General features: G+C 42.2%; 1 protein-coding gene across 1 annotated transcript in view; it reads right to left on the reverse strand.

The window, feature by feature from the left end:
* The window catches only part of LOC134626515 (E3 SUMO-protein ligase PIAS1-like), a 58,343-nt gene that overhangs the window by 27,506 nt on the left and 5,685 nt on the right, over positions 1-25,152 (reverse strand). Inside the window, exon 2 of the mRNA XM_063472419.1 lies at positions 4,457-4,952. Coding sequence (XP_063328489.1) covers positions 4,457-4,952 — 496 coding nt within the window. The remainder of the gene's footprint in view (positions 1-4,456; positions 4,953-25,152) is intronic.

The raw sequence follows: 25,152 nt of genomic DNA on the forward strand, positions 1-25,152 counted from the left end.
GAAATCGAGGAAGACGTCGACACGCACCGCAGTTCCTCGGATACTGTAGAGACGAACGTAGTTATGCAGCTGATCGGCTGCCATATTCCTCACCAGTCTCTCTCCCGTATGTGTGAACCACGGATGTCATATTTTAATCTTATTAGGGATACATATTCGACTGCAGCAGAGTTTTTAGCATTTGGACTGATTTTTCAAAGAGAGATTTGGTTATGGAGCGTAAGGCAGCACCGTCTCCATCTCGCTACGCATATAAACTGTTTCTGAAATCAAGCTTCATCAGAAACATGACGTTTATGGTGTTATATACTTCCATATAGGATGTGATGAGTGCTGCAAATGCATAATTCCTCAAATCCAGTTTTAAACTTCAAAAGAAAGCCAGAAGAATTCGAAACGAACCCCACTGCCTGCTACAACTTACAGACTTAAATCTGAAAATAGCACACATCCCATGGAAAGTCAAAAATAAATTGCTGCCTTAAAGCGTCCAAAAGTTGTTAAAAATGAAGGGAAGCCAACAAGTTTAATTAATTCTAGTGGAAGAGGTGACTTTATTGGAGCGGTCGCAGATGGAGACAGAGAAAGAGCAGCATCAATTTTTTAAATTAATTTTTTTTAAAGAAATGCTTAAAAAGAATCGAGATCTGCGAGTTATTTAATCAGTCTGCTGCATATTAACACAAAAAAACAGCTGCCACATGGTCTGGAGGCAGTTTGAAGAAAAACATAATCGGGGAAATTTATCGAGGCACTTTGATAAATAGTGACAATATTTTTATCGGTTATTTTTGTACATGGACATGATTTGTGGTGCTTCCAGCACATCAGCTAGGACACAGGAGGTTGTGGTGGTACTCAAATGAGCAATTGGTCATATCTCTGGTATTATTTTTAGACATTTGTTGTGCTTTTCCTTCCCCGTTTACTCTTCTATTTGCCTGTTCGGTTTCCCCATAAGAACTAGCTCATCATTTTCTGTATTTTTTAGTGCATTATTGCAATTTTGTGCAATTTAATCTTGGTTTCACTCGTGGTTATTATGTACAGGTAAAAAAATATATATATAAACTGTGTCTGAACTTCCTAAAAACCTCAACCCTGGCTATGAAAATAGACTCATTCGAACTTTAGAAACAAGTACATAGCAAATGAGTAAAAATCCTACCTTTCACTCTACTGTCTTAAGTCTGTCTGCACATGTGCTCTTGTAAAAAACAAAAACAAAAAAACAAAAACTGTCAGAATCCTGGTTGAGCACATAAATGGCCCAAAAAAAATCTGGCAAAGCAGAAGAAGCAAGCAAACAAGTGGGGGAAGGGAGGAAAAAAATGAGAGGGGAACGGGAGGCGAGGCGAGAGGAGACGCAGCAACAATAGGAAGGAGAGAGGGAGCGAGGGAGCAAGCAGTAATCAGCAGATCAGAGAGGAGTACACAAGCGGAGAGGAGAGAGATTATGTGGAAGAGTGTGATCAGTGAGTGAGGAGGGAAAGGCTGTCTCAAGGCACGAGGGGGAAAAAAAAATTAAAGAAATTCTCCCAGCAAGAATCAGAGATCCTCCAGTGAGAGGGCAATTAAAATGAATCAATCGCTTTCCTTTCTGCCTCCGATTATTACAAAGAAAGAGGGTCGTCACCTCAAAGCTGCAGCTTAGCTTCACTTTCGGAGGCAAATTCAAATCTTCAGCTTCACCTAACGATGCCAGACACCCTCCTCCGGGTTTCTCCTCCTATCACTCAGGCTTTTGGCTCGCTCCGTTTCCCCCAGAACAATGAGGGACTGAGCATTTATTATTTATTGGAAAAGATGTTTGTGTTCTTTCGAAAGCAGTCTGTGCGCGAGAGCGATGTGAACGTACGATTCGGAATCGAATGGAGGGTGGGTGTGTGGCACAGGTGTAGGCCTGTGCGATTTCATCACTCTGCATGCAAATTTTGACCGAGGACGGCAGCGGCGACAGAAGACGGAGAGGGACACAGAGCGGGAGGAGAGGGATGAGGCGTGTGCAGGAAATGGATCGAGTGAGGAAGCGAGAGGGAAGAAGAGGGCGAGTGAGATGATAGAGCTGCAGGCTCGCTGTTTGTGCATGCATCTGCAGGCAAATTAATCACGAGATGGTCTTCTACTCCATTAAAATGCTAATGTAGGAAAATCTAGACATTTCCATATATTTGCAATATATCCCAGAGCCCAAAGAGTCTTATTATGCTAAGTGCAGACTGGGTGCTGGATGTAGATGTAATGCAACGACAAATCTAAGCGAGATAAAGGCGAGATTAAAAGTTGGGTATGTAGAGAATTAAAGGGACGACAGGGCACATAACACTGGGCATTATGAATGTTGGACCTTCAAGAGAACATTCTGGATATTTGAACCTGAAGGGTTTAAAAAAGCTGTTTTGTTTTCTGTCACAGTTGAAATAAATATTATTTTACATAAGTGACTAATGAACTTGTACTTTACTAACTAATCTAAGAGAGGCAGCTTATAATGTCACACAGACGCACAAACACACATCACAATTTAGCCAAATCTGATTCAAATTCTGACAGTTGGCGGGTTTGTTATCACAGCCAGTGTCAACAAAGAAGTGATCAAGCCACACCAGCACAGCCCGATGAAGCCGAATAGGGATGTTGCTGTCCGCTACATCTGTAAATAATCCTTCAGAATGATTCATTTCCAAGCTTGCATACTTATTCCACCACTGTGATCTCCTCTGTGCACAGAATTAGCTGCTATGCAAACTAAGAACAAAAAGATTTGATTCAAAGCTTTCTTTCACGTTAAGGATCTTCAGCGCTCACGAGAGCTGCGTGTCGCCACATGGCAAACAAGCTGAGTTTTGTTAGGAAGCCCGAGATGTGACGGTGTGAAGCACGCCGTGTGCAGGACGGTTTTCACAGCAGTGCAACAGAGCGACGGAGCAAACAGTGCGGCCGACATACAGCGCTGCGGTGTTGGTATTGATTGTTTTTCGTGCGGTGATTCATTTATATCCACATTAGTGCTACAGTTAGAAATATAAATGTACAAAATGAATAAAAGCGCAATTCATAATGTGGCAGCGTCGCTCGAGCCACCTGACGCAAATTCCAACAGAGTGGCCTATATGACAATATAATAATAATAAAGAGAAATGGACTGACATTTGTACAGCCTCACACATTCAACACATATTTTATCATTAGGTATACCCGGTTTAAATGCTTGTTAACTCAAATATCCCACCAGCCGAACACATGGCAGTAATTCTATGCATTGAGGCAGTTCTGAAGGCAAAAGGAGCTCCAACCCTGTACTGGTCAGGTGGCCAGTGAATGTGTGTGCATCTATTTTTCTTTTTTTCTCGTGTTAGTCACCAGTCACATATAGTATCATCAACATTTAAGACTCCATGGCAAACCTCTCAGCAAATAAGTGCTTTACTTGTGGTCTCTATTATGGACTGTATATCAAAGATGGGTGTGGCATCCAGGTCTAAAAGGGTAAAGTGTGAGGAAGTGCATTAAACCTGTGTTCTTTGTTTGCTCCACATGGTTTACAGAGTGTCTTATTTTCCTTGACATCAAGTGTGATTGGATCATTTCTAAACTGGTCCCGTCTTTCCAAACAACTTCCCCCCAGAGGAGAAGTTGTTTTTCTTTGTTGACAAAGGCATCAATACATTTCATCGTATTTTTTATCCTCGTGCTTAGTTTTATCTAGTTGTTATCTTGTTTTTGTCACAAAAAAGAAAGTTGTCGATGAAACCTATGATTAAAAACTATTGATCAATGAAATTAACACTGCTAAATCTTGCTGTACACCATGTATGAACTCTGGAGCCTGATGAGTTCATCGTCAGTCGCTGGTTTTTAAGTCTTAATTTAGCAGCAGCTTAATTCAAGCTCACTTTGTAAATTTGATAAAGCAGGGTATGATTTTCACTATTGTATGGCCGTGCTTTGGCCGTGATTTACAATACAACTTTATTTGTATAGCACATTTGATTAGTCAGCTGGATCCACCCACAAAGGATGATTTCAGCCAAAATGCTGAACTCATGACCCCATAAACTAATGACGTAAATAGTGGCTATGTTCATCTTCCATAAGCTTTCTGTGGTCTCTACCAGCTACTGAGAGTAGTAACTGGTTCACTGGGCTGCTGAATGCTTTACCATCTCCCCAGCTAGTTACCAGTTTGGTTTGCCTGTTATTTAGAGCTGAGCCGCCTGTGTACAGTGGATTTATAGGGCTTTGTTTGTTGAAAACAGATGCCTGAGTGTTTGAGCCAAAACAGTAAAGCGGAGGGCCAGAAAGCTAAACTGCTCCTGTAGATTCTAAAAGGTTTGCTTCCATATTGTCAGCTGATACAAAAATAAAAATATATAGAAAATTAATACAAAACTTATTATTTGGTTCATGTTGCATTCACGTGTCACACAAAAACCACACGTACACATGTCCTCACCTAGACTCGTGGGCTTGATGAGTTCGTCCAGCATGTCATAGAAGGGCAGCCTCTGGAGCTTAACATCTGGATGCACCGGATGCAGTGTCGCTGAGGAGGGCAGGTGGTGCGTCAGCCCGGTCAGCTCGTGTTTCCCAGGACCGAGTAGCGAGAGCGGCAGTAACGCAGCAGGCGATGGGGCTCCACCATGACCGGCGTGACCCTCGTAAGCCAGCTGCGTCAGGCCAGCAGGCAGCGCCGCGCCCCCTCCCCCGACCACTCCAGCTGTGGCCGGGTGGTGCGGCCCAGGCAAGGCCAGCTCTGAGTGAGAGACCATTTTGGCCGGGAAACGTCTTCGGTAGAGCTCTTTGATCTTCATGTGCACGGCGGGGCTGCAGCCGGCTTTCAGCAGATGCAGCGCCTTGGTCAGCAGCTCGTGCTTGCGTCCGTGCTTGTTGCGCCCGGCGTAGCCCAGCAGCACCTGGAGCTCCGACACTCGCAGGCTCATCACCATTTGCTGTGGTGGAGGAAGGGGTGAGAAAGACTATGAGCAATCAACTTTCAAGTTTCAATACCAAATATCTAAAGTAAGTAGTTAAAGCATGTTGTCATTTTTTGCCTGTGGCTTTACAAAAAGTGACAAAAACTGAGCTGCTGTGCAGCATTTAGCGTCAAACGCTCCATCGACCCTTTGAATTCAGCTTAACTGACTGGACTTTTGCTAACACGGTTGCCTTACATACAAAAGATCCCGGTTTGAGGCTGTGACGAGACACAAACCCAGCCTCAGAGGGTTACAAGCCGGTCTAATCCTTGTGCTCGACCCAAGCCAGGATAAATGGATGGATTCTGTCGGGAAGGGCAACTGCCAAATCAAATATCTGGATCTATCCGCTGAGGCGACCCCTTGGGAAATAAGGGAGAAGCCCAACCTTAAATTGAATTGCCTAGATCACAGTTTGTTGTCTCATGATTACTTAACTTAAAAACAAAACAAAAAAATCTCCACAGAGAAGAGGATATCTAAATAAACCCTCTGCCAGTTTAACACTGACCCATTCCCACAGCAGCAGAGTTGTTACTGTGTCCGGTGCTGGAGTCGGGGGATCGCTTCCAGCTGAGAAACAGGGCCACAGTCTGGCCGACTTTTTGGTTCAAGAAAGGTTTATCAACGCATATACTATTGTATAAGAGAAAATAAAAGCCATTTTGTTTCAAAGATTAAAAAAACAAACAAAAAACATCACTGCAAAGGTCCTTGTGTTGAACGGTGGTTTGGTCGAAAGACAAGTATCCACTTGGAGCAGAGTGTGTAAATTACACGCTCGATGCAACGCACCTGACAGAGCTACAGATTTATGAGAGGCCCGGGACTGTTTTTAACATGAGAGCAGTGTTACTCTCATTTTGCCTTGGATCGCTCGGGGACTGCCCACGGAGAGAGGCGGACGAGGAAGCTGCTGCGGACGAAGACTTCTGACTGATTTATATTTCTACGTGTTTACTTTTTTTTTTTTTTTTTTTTTTTTTTAAATACAGATTCAAATTTATATGCATGATTGGATGATTTCAATTAATATTCTGTTTTTAACCAATTAGATGCTGGGCTGCCATCAACAACAACAAAATAAAAATAAAACGACTGAGCTGAGTCTGCACACTGATGTACTGTAGCTTAGCACAGCTAACACTTTGCCTCACAGATGTTTAGAAAGAACACACACACACACGTACACACACACACACACCATACAGTTTCCCTCCTGGCACTGAGGTGCATACAATAAGTCAGAGCAGCTTAATTTCTAACCTGTGCATGAGAACAGCACCTGTCCAAGCGCTGCAGAAAACACTCACCCTGGGAAGCAGTGCACTGTACTGTCCAATTTTTTTAATAAAAGAGAAATATAAGCATTAACCAACAAAGGAGTATTTTACTAGCTCACAATGTGAGACTGAGGCTGTACCCCCCAGGGGGTAGTGAGATGGAGTAGGTGCAGGAAAGCATGGGGGAAAAAGTGCCATTCAGTTTAGCTTCAGAGTCAGTCCAACGCGTGGCAGCACTAGCAGTTCGTCATCTAGCAAAACCGACTGTACAAATACTGAATAAGATTCTCACTGCCTTATAAATCCACGGGCTTTAACTTCAACTCTCAGCGAGTGTAACGAGTACATCCAGAACCTGAGATCAATCCATCTTAAGTATCTGCAACTAGCAACAACTTCCTCGATGTGACAACCAGTGAGGTTGGAGGAACCTCAGTCACTTCGGTCTTTGTGTGTTTGAGGCTTCGGGTACTTCACACGAAACTCGAAGACACAAAGCAAGACTTTGTCAGATTGTTAAGAGCAAACAATGATCGGGGCAAAAGAGCTGAGCGCGTGCTCTTTAATCTAAAGATAAGGAGTGGGCGGATGAAGACGTCTGAATGAAACATCAGCTCATTAAGCAGCATCCATTATACATGAGGAAAGCATATAGCAAATCGTAGCACAATCCTTAAAGACACGCACACCTACAGGGTACACTAAGAGTGCCTTGGATAAACTTCCTCCCTTCATCTCCTTTAATGACAGAGGAGCTAAAAATGCACAAACACACACCCCTTAAATGACAAAGCACACAGATCTGCTGGTGCCCAGTCTGTCGGCTTTGATTAAAGTAATCCACACACACACACACACAGTAATTTTTAGTTTTATGTACAGAATCTGCATGTGTCTGCAAAGGTTTTAACACTTCAATATACAAGATTTAAATTAGCTTTTTATACTGATGCATATATATCGATGCAAACTTACCCCATGGTTCCACATTTAATGGACATTTAAAACGTCATACATGATCGCTTTAGGCTACTTTTAAAACCTAACCACAGAGTGGACTTTTTACACATGAAAAACAAACAACGAACCTCAATTTGTACTGCGGAAATAGATTTTCTGTCCCTCCACCTAACCCACACAATCGAATTTATCTCCTCCACAGTAGTCCATCAGGAGGATTCGGAGACATGTTTCAACAACAAAGTAAATGCCATTAATAAAATCTGCTAATCGCATTTCACAATCATCAAGAGGGGAACTGCCCCGTACCTCAAACATTTTTTGTTTCGCTTCCTCTGAGCAATCTCTCCCGACTTCTTTGACCAGAACGCTGCCAAGGTCGTGTCGTGAATGTTGAAGGTGAAAGAAGTGAAATCGGATTGCACTTGAATATTATGTACATGTTAATCTCACTTCGTTTTTAGCATGGGTGGCCCAGGTGTGAAAGCCACGTCTCGCTCTCATTCGACCACAGGACTGTAGCGCGTAATTAAAACAGACGCGCTATATTAACGGGAGTTTTGAACGGAACTGAAACCCGTGAAGTGTTACAGTTTACAGTAAATCTTCTTCCACTATTGCACACGAAGGTTTCAGAGCCTGCAAAAGGCAGCAAATCTAATTTCTACTTCAAACAGCAGGATGACACTATTTGAAACCAAACAAACATTTTCTGATAAAATGAGAGGCAAAACAAGTCAGGGGTTGTGTTGTGCAAAATCTTCGTCTAAATCGAATCCTTTCTAGTATAAAAAAATGTCAAATCGTCTTCCCGCATTGAGGATCAGCAGCTAATGAGAGCTGGACTTCAACCTATGACCCACTAACTCCAAGCCCTCAAGGTAGACATCAGTTCAGGTCCTTTGTTAATTTGTCCCTCAGTGTCAGGAATTCAAGGCTGCAGTTCTGCTGTAACGTCCATAGATGTCTGAGGGACAGCATCTACTTGAGGTGACTGCTGTTGTCATCTGGCACTATATGAATAAAAGTGAATTGAATCTGCTGCAAATGATCTCAGTGGTGGCACAGTTCTGTTGCCCAAAACAATGCAATCTCTGCTCACCATCTGCCCTGCTCGCCAGATTTGCTTTTTGCTTGTGTCCTCTTTTCGAAAGTAAAAATTGAAGTTGATTTCCACGAAACTGGGCAGCAGCACTTCCAGGAAGCTAAAAATCTAAAAATAGCAAAAGAACTAGAAGTGGAGCAGAGACTAATGACAAATCGGATATGGTTTGCTTTTTTTCCCCCTTCAGGTGTGCAGAACTTTTTGAATAAGCACTATGCCGTATATCTATGAACAACTACATCAGTATTTATACTGCTCGATAATGTAATTGGCCTGTAATATGTCAGTTAGTATATTGCCAGTATGGCAATGTCTTTTAATGTTGTTTTGCAATTTAAACAAACACATATCCAGCCACTTTATTAGGTATACCTGCTCAACTGCTCTTTAATCTCAATGTCTAATCAGCGACTCACATGGAAGCAACTCAGTGCATTTAGGCATGTAGACACGGGCAAGACCCCTTGCTGAATTTCAAACGGGGCATCAGAATGGGGGAAGAAAGGTGATTTAAGTGACTTTGAACAAGGTATCAGATGTACGGGTCCAGTCAGTTTTCCAGAAACTGCTGATCTACTGGGATATTCCCACACAGCCATCTCTAGGGTTTACAGAGAATGGTGTGAAAAAGACAAAATATCCTGTGAGCAGAAGTTCTCTGTGTGGAAATGCACACAGAGTAAGAGGAGAATGACCAGACTGCTTCAAACTGACAGGAAGGCAACAGTGACTCAAACAACCACTCCTCAGAATCAAAGGTTATGCAGAAGAGCACCTCCGCATGCACATTAAATGTTGAAGCAGATGGGCTACAGCAGCAGAAGACCACACTTGGTGCAACTCAGAACAGGAAACTGAGGCTACAATTCACGTGGGCTCATTAAAATTGTACAACAGAAAATCTTGCCTAGTCTGACGAGTCCAAGACTCGTGGTGGGGTCAGAATTTGGCATAAACGCCATCCTGCCTTGCGTCAATGGTTCAGGCTGCTGGTGGGGTTTGGGCCTACCAGTAAAAACTGAGCATGTTTTTTAAGACCATAGCCTACCTGAGTATTGTTCCTGAGCATAACCATCACTTCATGACCGCAGTGTATGCATCTTCTGATGGCTGCTTCCAGCAGGACAACACACCATGTTACAAAGTTCAAATCATCTCAAACTGGTTTCTTTAACATGACGGTGGCCTCCACAGTCACAAATTCTCAATCCAATGAAGGACATGTGGGATGTGGTGGAACGGGAGATGCACATGAGGGATGTGTAGCTGGCAAATCTGCAGAAACTGTGTGATGCTGTCATCTCAATATGCAGCAAAATCTCTGTTTCCAGCACCTTGTTGATTCTGGTACAAGGAAGGTGTATTTAATGAAGTGGTTGGTTAGTGCATTTCACGTAGTGCCAGAAGTTACCAAATATTTAGATTTAAAACTACTGAATTAGAACTTTGAGCCAATCCTGATTAGGAATTTACTGAAACAACAAACTGATTATCAATTTTGTTACAAGTGAATTTTCTGGAAGTTGACTGTCACGAGGTTCTTAAAAGTTAGTGTTTTGCGATGACCCAGTTTATGGGGGTTGTTTAGTGCCTGCAGGAAAAGGAAACCATTTTACACAACCTGGGCTCCAACCAAGCTTCACAGCGCTCAAAGTGACAGAGCACAGGCTGCTGTTTACAGACCAAACACTGCATCTTGTGTACAGCTGCCACATATGCATAACCATGCACATCCGCGTTCATTTGTGTTTCGCGAGCACTGATTTACATTCGTTTCTTCCTTCCCTTAACTCTAACCACTGCTTGCCTAACGCTAACCACACAGCAGGTCTGCACCCTAAATCGGATGATTTACATTACGGGGACTTTCTTTTTGTTCCCCAAAATAAAAGGTGAGTCCCCACCGTGTAAATAAAGCATGCAAACAAATTTTACCAGTCAGAATATAGATCTGTCCTTTGTTGCTGCACAGAGTCAAGGCAGAAAACAGAAAGCAGACGACCATATGTGAATGTAATTCTGATGCCTCTGGTCTGAAGTGCACTGCAGTTATAAAAACACATCAGTCAAAGACAGACGGCTACTACAGCAGAAAGCTCAATCACAGGTGCAGCACACAGCCAGCAGCTGCCTCTTGATGGATTTTTCAAAATCTAGATGTCTTTAAAAAAACAAAAAACAAAAAAAACACACAAAAAAATCCCAGAACAACAATTTGGATTTGAATCCAGTATCATTTCTTTCAGTATCCTGAGACTGACAGATATCGGGAGACCCACAGTTTATTGGTTCGATCCAGTGGCTCTCCTGCTGGCGACACAAACGACAACTTCAATGAAATATGCATGTGCACGACAAGTGGGGGGAGGGGGGTGAAAAAAAAGGACACTGGCCGCCCACTATTTCATACACACATGCTAAGCCCCCTACCGCCACTAAGCCCCGCCTCCACCCTCTCTCACTTCAAAGCAAACACACACAAAAGACAGGCAAATACAGACAAGAACAAACATCACCTAACATAAACTGACACACACACACACAAACTTCCACCACACTGCGGATGTGTAGCATTCCTCTAGCTCCCAAAAGAGAGTGAGAGGGAAAGAGAGAGAGACAGAGAGAAAGAGAACAGAGGAGAGAAAACACTGGCTATGGAGGTGTTGGAGGAGCGACAGATGAACAGATCACAGCTCTCACTCTCTTCCCTCTGTCAATCACTCTTCTTCCAGGACAGGTGGCCTCCATCGGGCTCCATCTCTTTGGGTCAACAACAGCTGATCGGCATTTGCGAGTGATTTATAAGACAATTTTTTTTCTTTTTTACCTGCAAATCTACTAAATTAAAAAAAAAAAAAAAAAACTAAATCTACTGCACCAGCTTATGGCTCTAACCTGAAGGAGCCTTGTGTTCTTCTCACACAAGCAAAGCTAAACCAAGCAGAAGGAGAACAGCTCAAAGAGTAACATCAAAAAATACGTGTCTGTGTGTTTTCTTCAGGTGAAACTCTAGTTTTGTGAATCTTACAGATAGTGCCGTGCAATACTGCAAAATTTGGTGCTGAATTGATACCAATAAATATAGGGCCAGTACTGCCGATACCAATACTTTTAACATTTAATGAGCACTAAATCACTCAGATTTTCAACAATAATTCGTTAATACGATAAAACACACCGTTCAGCTTTTCATGTATTTTAAAACATTTTCTTTGTTTTAGAGACGTTGAATGTAAACGTGCCTGTCTCTAAAGCAGCGGTCCCAAACCCCTGAGCTATGGCCCGGTACCGGTCCATGAGTCGTTTGGTACTGGGCCGCAGTTGAGGTTCGGGTGTGAAATTCATGGTTTTCAGGGTCTTTATCGTTAACTCGGTTTCCCTGGGTCTTTTCCCGTGTTGCAGTTGTGTGTCTTATTTTGAAAGAAATATTTACGCGTTACCATAGCGACCAGAGAGCATTAAAGGGCAGAGAGGAGGATGTTACTCTCAGCATTGTTGGCGCATTTCAGGAGGACGCTGCTAATAGAGTTACACAATTACACAGTGAATTTGCGTTTATTAATATGTTTACAAAATACCACAGTTTTTTTCTTGGTCGTATCACTTTATTTTGTTGTATTTATCCACGACACCTTGATGGCCGGTCCGTGAAAATATTGGTTAAACCAGTCCGTGGCGCAAAAAAGGTTTGGGACTGCTGCTCTAAAGAAGTTTCGGTCAACTTCTGTTGTTTAAATGTGATATATCTGGATCGATTTGTCCACCTATACTCCTAGAATAGGTTCATAGTGCTGAACTGGACTTTTAAAATATTTCAAAGGGTGGAATCGTCAAATGTTGGGTGCTTTTGCTGGAAAAATGCCTTTAAATAGTTGAAGATAAGGTTTGTATTCGACAGCTGATGGATGAAAATAGATTAATCCTTCGAGGACTACCCTGTTAGGATATTACAGACAGCTATAAACAAAGCATTATTTGCCTGTTAATTTGTGAAAAACTCTAATGCATGCACACACACACACACTTCACAGAGAAGCAGTGGCCTGACGAAACAGCTAACCTGTGCCTGCTTTATTCACGACCCAGATCAAAGCCTCTGAAAAACAATGTACTGCTTTAAAGTGATATCAAAGAGGTATTTTGACATTTAGTGTCACAACATTAACAACCAGTGTGACATATGTTGCTTGCTGCTCTCCTGACGACATGAAAGCGGAAAAACATTCTCACTTTATTAGTCAGAATAAGTCTGAAACGCAGCGTTCAGCTGTGCGTCGTCGCTGATTCGGCTGCGGCGAAAAGCCGCCGGTTAAACAAAGCTCGTTTGTGGGAGAATGTGCTCCATTGTCTTATTTCGGTGAAAAAACTTGACATGTAGGTGCGAAAGGAAGCTGCAACAAAGAAAGGAGAGCAAAAGACGGAGAGAGGATACAACACAAAGAGAGTAGCTAGTGGTGACAGGGGAGTTCTTACACACACAAAAACACACACACACACTGGTGACCAGAGCAGAGACGTTTCATTTACCAGTCTGTGGCATTTTCAGCAAAGCATGCTGGAAGTGAAGTGCACAGTTTTGAACTGAAGTAAAGAAAGAAGATTTTAATTGTTTTATTAAATTTGGTAATCTTGAGCTCATTCATAATTGGTTACATAATCAGACTCCCCGGGTCCTCGGTGAACTCATGTTTCCACTTTGCACTGAACAACAACATGCAGCATCCAGTGGGAGCTGTAAGATGTGTATACTTAAGTTATTAAATTTGGAAAACAAGATTTTACCTATGTAGATGATCTTTACCTGCAGAGCTCGAACTGGATCCTGATCGGGGTCCTTTAAATGTAAACCATGCCGTGTAGTCATGAATGGTCTGCTGCTTGTCGTCTAAGGCTCCAGCAACACAAGCCCAGTTTTCCTCGACCATTTAGCAACCAGCTGTGAGTTAGTGGGGGAAATTGGCCGCATTGGTGGTGCACTGAAAACCTTTGTGAGATTGCTCAGGTCACAAGCAGACTGGCAGGGTTGCCTGTAGTTTGCACGGAAGACACCAACATGAATGCAAATACTGGCTGAAGGGTAGTGAAACTGCAAGAAATCTGACGCAGAGCGGAAACGAATATAGCTTGCCTTCAAAAAAAAGATGTGCCTTTTGAAACATGCTGATTTACTTTGAAGGCAAACACCGGTTTGTGAAGCCCTTTTCAGATTTTACTCGGTGAGATGTAGCAAGTGTTTGCAAAGAAGTCAACATCTTCCAAGCAAGCCACAGGCGACTGTGGCAGTCTGCTGGTGACTGAAGCAAATCTCATAGAGGGTTGTGGTCCAGCCCCCCTCTTTGTGACTTTTGGTTAGCAATAGCCAGCAACCTCATGCAACCACTTGCCAAATGGTTGGGAAACACATGGAGGTCGCCAGGAGGTTGTTAACCAGTCAACCTTGTACTGCTTGTGATTTTAGTCTATGTATTTATTGTGGATGTTGCTGGGTTTTATGCATTTTAACATCTATTTACGGATGGATCTTGCAGATGAACTCGGGTTTAGCGTACTGTGGTGTGTTGTTATTGCAACAACTTCTTGCTTATATAAACAAACAATACAACAAAAATCAAACAGAAAAGCCTCTAAAACTGTCTGCTCAAAACATGGTGTTAAAACTGAATCTCACAATAACCTAGAATGATGAAATTCCTTCAGGTGAGTGAGCAAGAAACAGCATTAAGAATCTTTTCAGAGACCGCTGACCATCACTCGTACAATTCAACTCATAATCTTTCAAAGAGAATCAATAGAGACATGGTGCAAACCACTGAAGAACCCACAGAAGGCAGCTAAGATTAAATTTGCAGCTTTTGGAGATGTGTTATTTTTGGATACATCTAACTTGATGGATCTGTCGGTTCATGTGCAGAAATCAAACCAAAGTGGACTGAGGAAAAGTGAAGCATGAAGGTAGGAAAACAAAGTCAGGCTCTTTCTCTTACGATTGTGCACGAGTGCTATAAACCTTTAAATGTACAAAATGAATTTCTAAGTTAGCATGATTACAGCAGTTTCTAAATGAGCTATTATCAAGACATAATGGAGCAGCTTTTATATGGATAATGATCCAAAGCATAAATGGTAAATCGACTGATTCTTACATAGTGGTTTTCTACTCTACTTGACCAATCAAAGCACTCACTTCATTCACCCTGTTCATACAAGCACTTCTTTCCACAGCTGAGTGCTATCCAACATTCACACGTTCATACTCTGATGAAGGCACTGGAGACCAACTTGGGGTTTAGTATGCTGCCCAAGAAGACTTAGCCAAGCAGACTGCAGAACCTCCAACTTTCTGATCAGTAGATGACCTGCTCTACCTCCTAAGGTACAGCCACTAGTATCTGTTATGATTAAAGTCTTAGAATCCTGACCTCGGTGCCATAGAGTCCCTTACTTAAATTCAAAGTCTGCAGCTCCAGAGGACGTTAAGAGGTTCTGCCAGTGAAAACATTGTGAACATGATCCTCACTGCTTGGTCTCCACACACTTCTGTGCCTTCATTAGAGCTGTCTATCTATTGTTTTACCTACAGAAGAAACGTCACAGTCAGCAAAGGAGCCTCAAAAATGTTGCTTTTCCACCAAAAGTCAACACAGTCGAAGATTCCACGAATTTTAAGAACAGATGGAACCACGCGAAAATTAATCTGCCTGTTTAACTCCACTGGCAGAGAACAAACACTGAAACATCAAGGTTCAGCTCGCAGATGTATTTTTCAGGTGCAGAACAGAGACGTGCTGAGCAACAGGTCTCACAGACCAGTGTGAGATCTGTTCCCAGGACTTGAGAAAACAACTGGACAAAGAGTTCAATTAGATCTACACCTCCTTTCAACTTTTTTTTATCGCAGAACACACAGATGAAGGCATACTTTCCGACTCACCAATGACCAACTAATCTCTATAAACTACGTATATAAACATGCGGATTCGAGGCCAAATCAAGGACAAAATTTTAAATAGACTTCTGTCAGTGGTCTGCTTCCAATCTGACTGTTCTTGGCCAATCAATCAAGGTTTTTTTGTTGTTGCTTTTTTTTTTTTAGATATCCACAATCATAGCCAACGACAAGCAAAGCACGGTAAGGTTTGTCCAGGATATCCACTGGCTATACAGAGAGCCCTGAAAGATGGAGGCCAGTATTGCAAAAGGCTGACAGGATCCTGATGACTAGTCAAATCAATTGCCAATCATCAGACTAGCCAGGCTTCCTGCATTAAATAGAAAAAAATATATAACGTATAACCTAACAACCGAAGAAAAGAGATAAGAATAAATTGAGAGTCTCTGTGTTTTTGGAGACAGTACCAGTGATCACAGAGAATAGGAGGGAGGTTTAATGAGCTGAGACTCAGCAGAATAACGGAGCTGATGTTCCCTGTGATGTACAGTTCTGTTTTTGTTGACCAAAGGGGAGCAAGATGGCATTCAGCCATATCCCACTGTTTCATCATTTCAGTGTGGATGATGAGCTGTGCAAATTGGGCACCGATAAATGGCTTTTAATAGGATTTGTTTTTGCCGACACCTCTTTAGTGTTCACTCTGAGCTTGACTTAAAACATAAAAAAGAGAACACACTGATATCATCTCTCCCAATATGTCTTCAGGGTTGGGGGAACCAAAACTTCATGACCTTTTCAGGGTTTACACACAATGAAATTTAATTCCGGTTTTGCTTTCTTAGCTGCGATGTAACAATTACTTATCATTATATCATATTTAAGTATTTTTCTACCATTCTGCAGTCCCAAATTCTGCGTAATTTAATTAAAGCAACATGAAATGGATGTTCTTACAAATTAAAAATGCTTCGTTTCACTTTGATGAAACTGATCCATTATGAGCCAATGAACTTATTTGATTTAGTAGCAACACTTCTAAAAGATCTAATGGGCAGACTAATACTCTGCAAAAAGGATTTAACCGCCTCCTGCAGCACAGTCCCACATTTAATTTATATAATGTCTCCTGACAGCCAGCAATCACATACAAAAACACTTTACAAATAACGTTACTGCCAATGCCTGTGAGAGAAAATACTCACGACTTTTGCTAATTTAATTGCAGACTTTTTAATACCATCAGAAGCCTTTCTGAGGACACTGCGTTCAAAGCTTTTTTAGACTTTTCATACCTGCAGACACCCAGCAGATTCCTGTCAGACTGGAAAGCGGTTTGTGCGGGGGTAATAATTTGCTGTGTCCAGAGCTGTGGAGAATGATGGATAGAGGGATGATGGGGGATGGGGAAGAGAAAGCAGCTGAGCCTCCAAACCGAATGAAATTCTCCACAGCTCCAGTAAAAACACAGCGGGGAGGGGCGGGAGGGAGGAGGGTGGCAATGCTGGAGGTACATGGACGCATTAGCTGAACAGATTCACATTTACTGGTCACCACGCTGATATTGCACTGCTGAAACCCCAGCTAAGCTCTTTTGTTGGGGGCATGGAAACATGTTCAAATGCTGTTGTTTTTTTGTGATTTTTAGAATATGGGTTTATTTTGCAATATTTGTAACAGATTTCGGGATGCAGCTTCTACCTTTTGGTATGGATAGTAACATTCTTTGGGTGCAAGAAGTAAAATAAAACTCATTTTATTTCTTCTCATTAATCATCATCTTCTTCTGCCTCTGGAGCCAATCCACCTAAACCTCTACGGTGAAAAATGTTAAAATTGAGCCCCTGACTGGAGACTGCCTCCTGATTCTTTTCATCATGCCTGTCCCTCAAGAACTCTAGGTGATCAAGGTTGGAGGTGTGGTCATGCACATGACTCATGAACCATACGCCTAATTTTCTAAAACAAGTAATTTAGCGAATTAAGCCAAGTTCAAAGCGCCTCATCATGCAACTTCCTGCCATATTAGGTTATTTTAAAACCTTTTCACAGGAAAGAAATTTCCTCCACACCTACGCAAAATTGCTCTAGATGGCCTCCAGAACACACTTCACAAAAATGACCAACTGGATTCACGACTTCCAAAAGTATTTGTTGAAATCTTGCAGACATGAGTAAAATGAGTAAAAAAAAGAAAAAAAGAAGAGGTTTTACAATGATCATGGAAATAATTTGTTCAAATACTCACACTGAAAAAAGATTTTTCTCTTCGCACTATTCAATCATTTCATGTAACCATTGTTAACTGTTGCAGGTTTGGAGTAGTTTAGTCATTTTTTTCACTAATATGCACCTGGGAGGTTGTAGTTACCATCCCTCAAGCTTTACGTGCACACTGCGCTCCCCACAGATATACTCAAGGTTACTCAGGTTATGAAGTGATGATTCAACTATGAAAACTTCATGCCTTTCAAGCCTTGAAACAGATCCAAATGCCAGTCATCTTACACTTAAAACCACCAGGACTTTAACATCCAGGACACCTGAAATAACACCTCCTGCTTTTTAACTCCACTGCAGCATCAGTTTAAAAACACAGCTCCAAACTGAAAATAGCATATTCTAATGCCTGCATACAGCATACATGGTACACGCTTTGCTCACACACCTGTTGGTGCTGCTGAGCTGCAGTAAATGCAGCAGAGCTATTATGAAAGGAAACAGGCAGTACGGGGGTCTGTCTGATGAGGTGTTGGAAAATGGTCAGTGCCCGAGCTGCCCTAAATAGGCTGTTCTGTCAGGAGAGCCACCGGCCTCGAAAACTGCCGACTTTGACAGGCAGTGAGTTCTGGTTACTGAGAAACTCCTAATCGGTACTAGTTATCAGCTCCACGTATGTTTGAATTTGCTATTTTGGTGATAGTACTGACGTCAACTGCGTTTTCACATCGTCTTGATAAAAGCTCGCTTGCCTTTTGTCTTGCTCTGTCGTCTGCACTTTTATTTTTCTACCCAAGGTGAGAGCAAAGCAGAGGTTCTGAGTCAGAATGATTACTCAAAAACTACAGACTGAAGGAAGCATGATGGTGAAGTAGAGTGCTGGCAATCAATAAATAAGATTTTTGAAGAAGCAATATATTCAACTGTTTCTAGATTCGCTCTTACTTCAGACTGCTAAAAAGTGGGCAAGCAGGGCTGTCAGACTTTCCCTAAAACAAAGATATAACAGAATAAAGACACAAAACTCATTAGAATCACCGTTTTCTTTTATACAAAAAGGTACACCTACTGAGACCTGAGCTAGGATGCAATTTTAATTTCGCCCAGCTATCTGGGATTATTTAGACCTGAAAAGGATGCAAACTAAGCATCAAAGTAATTTTTTAAATGAAGTGCTGTTTTTCAAAGTGGAGACGATGGGTTTATTTTACAGAACAGTACAATAAAATCACCATTGCCCACTAAAGTATAGAACACAATGACAAAAATCCACAATGTAATGTCTCCATATGATTATGCAAGAGGTTTTTTTTAAAAAAAGCTTTCAGGAGACGCGCCATTCTTACGGGAAGCGTTGACATCATCGAGGCTTGTCTTGACCAGTGTGTAACATTTGTTCTGTGAGGGATTTTTGTTTTTCCAAAACAATGTTAATATCTTTTTGGCACTTAAAAGCCTAAGGCTCATTAATGTTTCTCCACCTTTATTTGAACTATAATAATCTTCTTTTGGATTTAAATCAAACAGAACCAGCTTTGGGACTAGCTGAAGTCAACTTTTCCCCAAATTTTTCAATCATTCGGCACTGCCACACACATTTTTAGCACTCATATTTATGGCTGCCATTAGGTATAAATTGCATCACAGTAAAGCTCAGCATTTAAATGTACAGTTACACATTTTCATCCTATTCAGATGTCCCCGGTGTCATGAAAGTGTAACAATGAGCACACATATGCAACACCAGAACCCTCGAGCTGAGGCAACAAAGTGTAATTCAGCCATCATAACTTCAAATTTTCACCTGCAGCTGTGGTTTTCCTCCTGTGAAACGTCTACGTGTAATTGTCTTTTTTTTTCTCAGCGTGCTTTTATCTTAATTTTAATCACACAATGCTAAAAGAGAAAGTAACAACAGGTGCAAACAGGAAATTAGAAAACAAACACACACACACACTCATTTCAGTTGTCATGCAAAGTACTTCATTTCAATTGAGCACACATGCAAAGGGCAACCACAAAGACGGGAAAAGCACACCGCAGAACTGGCACACAAAGAGTTAGCATGTGATGTGATGAGAAATAATGCATGGGAACTCAAACACACACTCACATATACACAACATCAGGAGCTATGCACAGCATGCTGATGCAAACCTCAAATGCACTCTTCAGCCGCATGACCGTCATATGACATGCACACACTGACACTTTGCTCATGTGTACTAGACCAAACCTACAGAGCAGCTGAAAAGCCACAACCGGCTCAAAAACCAACATTTCCCAGGAGCTGATCAAAGACTCAGAGATTTGTGATACCGCTGATTAACTCCACTTGGGCTTAAGAAAAGATTGGGTGGGAGATTGAAATAGCCTGCTACAAATTTAGCCTGCACAGGAGGACAAATTTAGGCTCGCTTTTTTTCCATTGCCTGAGGTGACACAGAACACCATAAATATTTTCCTTCCCGCATGACGACACCGAGACTCAAGTCGCCAGACCACACCTTGATACTGAGTTAAAGTTGAAGCTTGCAGCATTGGCATTAATCACTTCACACTTTGAAGCTTCAGATTAAATGTTTTACGGAAAAACTGCGTCCCAACTGAAGACGAGCTGATGTACAAGAGTAAATCTTAAATCTGCCAAATTAATATTCAAATCAGACACATTTGATGCAAGCTTGCACATTTTGATTAGCAGCAAAAATCCCAAGTGCTACTCATAATTTTCCTCAGGCTCTGCATTACACACAGGTGAGTTCCCCATGAACGCACCAAATAAAATCATTGAGAAGAATAAACTGTAACGCCCACACGTCCCCTTCTTTCTCTCTTCCCCTCTCATTGCTGTGCGTTTGGTTAAATAACATTTAAATGTCAATATGATCAAATGAAATTTCCATCCCCCAACAAAGGTGCCGTGTTCACCGAAGACGAGCGATGCCCGACAAAAATTCAACCCAGAGTCACGACCAAAGGTCAGCTGACAGCCACAGACCCATTCATGCTGCCTTAAACCTCTCCGTGCAGGGTTGACTGGGGATAACAGCTTTTATTTAAAGAAAATTGAACATAGAAACAAACAGAAACAGTACAGTGAAACAGCAAAGTGCATAAGGTGGGTTGTATGTACCACTCGTGATAGGCAGTCTGATTTGTTCTAATTGCATGTTGGGTATGATAAGAGGAACTGACTCTCTCTTTTCTTTAAAAAAAAAAACTGTGTCACTTTGTTGTTTAACATTGAAGTCAATTTCTCTAAATCTGCATGATCTGTTAGCAAACTGAGTCATTTATTTATTGATGACTCATTTTGTTGTGTCTTTCCAGTTAGGTCACATTGGGTTTTTTTCTTGGGTTTTTTGGGCAGTGGCTATTAAGGATATTAAGTTTGGGTCAATGCCTTGTTTTTACATCCAAATCTTAATTATCAATGAAAAAGTGCGTGAATTTCGATAAATGTCGAGAAAAACAAAGAATATGCAGACAATCAATCACTGATTTATGAGGTCCACAGTACAGTGGTTTGTACATTTGCCTTTCAAGTGAAAGATCCCTGGTTCGATCTCAGGAGGAGATGCAAAAATCTCTATAGCGTTGCTTCAAGAAGGGCATCTGGTGTTAAAAGAACAAAGACAGATCAAACATGTGGATCTACCTGCTGTGGTTGCCCCATGTGAATAAGGAGGCAGCCAAAACTAGATGCTTCTTCTTCACTATCGCAGCATATAATCACCCACAACACAGACTGCATTCATATGTGGCTTTCAAAATAAAAGAGACCACCAGATTAAGCCGAAGCTGCTAATGATCAAACTGACCACTTTAAGCTTTTCTCATTCAGATCTTGGTAAGAATGATTTCAGTGTGTGTATCACTGTACGCTGTTTCATCTCTAGCCTTTATACGACACCAGACCAGCGTTAGAAGCCTTGAGCAGCCAAAATTGTTTCCCTTTGAGCTCTGTGTTTGCTGGCGGAGCTAAAAAATTCACTGCAATATACTTGGTTTTGAGGAGGTGAACAGTAATGCAGTTCTTTGGAGTCCCTGGAGACTGGGAGATGGTGAGGCTAATAATGTTGTGCCAAGCAGTTTCTGCAAAGGTTTCTGCAGGATGTGTGTGCTCGCGAGTGGTTGTGTGGAGGCTGTGTAGGTGGATTTGGTGGTGGTGGTGGGGTGGGGAGGGGAGCGAAGGATTTGGGGGGGGGCAACTTGCACACTACCTGGCCATTATATAAAGCTCCCACTCTCGGCATGAGGGCTCTGTACTGAGTGCCAGCTCCCTCCCCATCCTCCACGCCTCTTTGTCCTCCCATCCCCCCACCTCTTAGCCTTCCAGCTTCTCTGACTCAGGCTTTAACTCTGAAATACCTCCGCCCTTTGTTTTCTCTCCCTCCTGCCTCTGTAGTATCAAAACCACTGTGTGCTATGTGGATCAAACAAAAGATGGTATTTGGGTCAAAAATATGGATGAGGCTATTCCTTTACCCCCGTAGCAGGATCAGATGAAGCCGCCCAGCTGGACCGACTTCAGAAATGCTTCTCTTCTAATCATTAGCGCATTAAACGCCGTGCCACCATACCTGAGGCTACTGAGGTCTAGTCCCAGCATGCCATGGGCAGATAGCAGATCTAAATACCAGTCCCCTTCCACGCTCAATGGCACAAGTTGTAATGGGAGGCCGTTTGTGATCTGCTGCCAGAACGTTGCAGGTACATGGTGCTGGTAGCAACCAAAGCACACAGTTAAACTGTAGCTGTAGGTGGACGCAGACAGCTGGCACGAAAAAACTGACAAAGACGAGGGACGGCAAAGCGATCCAAACAGCTGAGCGGGAGGGAAACGCCTGTTGGATTTATTGCTGGCCTCACTTCTGTGTTAAAGAAATAAGGACGCAACTAACACTGTAAAGCTGTGAACGACAGCACAGAGTCCCGATGTGTTGCTCTGGTTAGAAAATGAAGAGCGGAGCTACGAGGAGTTTGCTCTGGCCCTCTAGTTCACCGTTTTAATCCTGTGGAGTTGGCAGAAGTCGGCGCGCATCGAGATGAAGGGGAATAGTAGAAACGGTAGCAGGAGACAGCAGGCTGTGCAGAAAACATGTTGCTGGCAAAGAGCACAGATGTCTTTTTCTTATTGCGGTGGCTTCTCCAGTGTTGGGAGTGCAATCCCGAGATTCATTCAGAGAAACCCCGCAGCTTTAACGGGTGCAAGGGCCACGTCTGCACCGAATGAAGCCTCCCGATTCAATTTCTCCAAGGCCTTACATCTCAAAAGATACATCGCACCGATGATTTTAAACGAGCTGTCAGTTCAAAATGAGAAAGACAACACACATCAAACCTGAGCTCGCTTTAATCCCTACACGCGCGCTCCTATTGTTCCAGCCTGTCGTCTAATTTAATTTGCTTATTCACACTTGATAGTGCGGCGCGTCCCAAAAGCCCAATTCCTAAGTAACATGTTTTTGAAATTACGGCTGTGGTGTCATGAGTAACAACCTGTTTGACAAATGAAGCCGCTGCAGAGCTCGCAACAGTCCCGCCAGCCTCACTGAAAACTGTAAAAGCAATTTCTGTAAATACTTTGCCTCTGAGGTAATACTGAGCCACACTTTTACCATCATGATGCAGAACTGCGACACGAGACAACTGAAGGAGCACCGGACATTGAGTGCCCGTGAGTATGTGCCATTTTTCTACCTTTAGGTGACTGCATGATAAAGTACTCTGGAACTCCCTTGTGGAACTTTCCAAAATAACTGCCACTACATCCTCACATTTTCAATCTTTACAGAAGAGAAGGGGTGTTTATTCTAAGTCTAAGTGCATCACCTAGAAAAAAGAAAATCAACTTTCACTCTGTTCATTGCACCTTCACGATGGACGTGAGTAAAACTCGCAGCTAGCTACTCGTCAGCTGTGAGATCCCTCTCTGTTGCCCCCGGGCCATTTTGCATAAAGTGCACGCTTTGCCATTTTAAAAATAACTGTGCGAGAGGATAACATATCTTTTGTCCAGTACGTTCCCATGCTTTTTGTTCTCACCGTCTTTAGTGGACACACAAATGCGTTGGTGATTCCAAGATGTCACTGTGAGCTGCTAAGATAGGCCTGGCAGTTCGAAATGACAGCTGGGCAACTCAGGTGAGATGGAAAAGTGAGAAGCAGAGACAGAAAAGTTAGTATATGCACAACTCAGCATGCATCCTCTCATTGCCCTGAAGCTAGTCAGAAAAGATGCTAACGAAGGAAAACGTCAAAGTACCAACCAGTTTTCTCGACCAACAACTGCATCCGTCTCTCCGTCTCTAGCATTAAACATCAGAGTTAGAGTAAACAAGAAGAAGAGTGTAAGAGTATTACACCAGCTGATATAGAGTTACAACTTCACTTCAACATTAGGGGCCGTTTGTGTATTCTAGCAGGAGTTTCTCAGCACAGGGAGCCTGAAGTCATGTAGAGAGAGGGGGAGGGAGTGCACCAGGTGCTATCCAGGTTGGGTGTATGTTTACCTTCCAGTGCAGAGCTTCTAGACAGCTGTTCTGCACTGGGCCAAATCATTAAATCGTTGTGCTGCATGTGAGAATTTGCAGAAATCTATTCCTTTATGGGCAATAACTGTAATCCCAACCCAGAAATCCCTCATTCTAGAGGTAAGAGGTGATCCACTGGGTTACACTGCAAGTTCACTGATTCGGTCCTTCAAGCAAAGAATGCAAATCTCTTTTTATTAAAAAAAAAAAAAAAAAATGGAAAAGGGCATGTTTTCCCCATTTGCAGCAGGCTACTGTCTAAAGAACCATAAGGAATATTTGGTGAATCTGTGTCATAAGCTGCCGTCAATCAGGTTGAAGGTCACTCAAGAGGCTAAACCCTGCACTAACTTCTATTATTAATCTTTATTGCTTTGAGCTACAACCGACTGTTTAGGACTCAGAGACATCGTCTGCAGTCTGTTTCATTCTCCCAGTGATCACACAGGTGTCATTATATATCACTAAACATACATGAAGGGAAACATGCAGGATTTCTTTCTAGCTGATGACACAATTATATTAAATGTTCTCTTTCTAAAACTTACTTGTGCATACAGGTATATAGCATGAAAACTTAATTATCTGGCCAATTGTAGACAAAATACAATTGCAAAGAAAACGTTAAACAACTCTTTAGTTACTCTGCCATGAGCCACATGAGCAGAATAGTATCTAGCCATGCTCACCCATGATGTCATATGTAATTAAGCACTGATCGAAATACGGTTCCATACATTGTGCGTTTACAGCAACTACAAATACGAATTCCCATGTGTTGCATTTGGAGTAATTTTCAGGAAGGTTTTTTTTCTTTCAATAACTGTTTGTGTAATCTGTGTTGGAGCCTAACAAACTGCACCAAGACTCATGATTGATTGGGAGAATGACAGCTAACCCTGATGAATATTATAAAAACCCAGAATTATTACCGCCTGGAGGTTATGCGCCTCTGGCAATGAAAGGATTTAATAGGAAGGCACCACAGATTAATGTTATCAATTCTGAATATCTGGAATATCTGAAGTATGACAGCAATAAAGGCCCCCAAAAAAACAAAACAACCAAAAAAAAAACCATGCATTAATTAAACAAAAAACTTCTTGTTTTTAAGGTCACAGTGTCCTTAGACCAAGAACAAATCTCAAACATTATGCCTCTAGCCATGTTGAGCGCT

The sequence above is a fragment of the Pelmatolapia mariae genome, linkage group LG1, assembly GCF_036321145.2.
Source record: "Pelmatolapia mariae isolate MD_Pm_ZW linkage group LG1, Pm_UMD_F_2, whole genome shotgun sequence".
In the NCBI taxonomy this organism is placed as follows: Eukaryota; Metazoa; Chordata; class Actinopteri; order Cichliformes; family Cichlidae; genus Pelmatolapia; species Pelmatolapia mariae.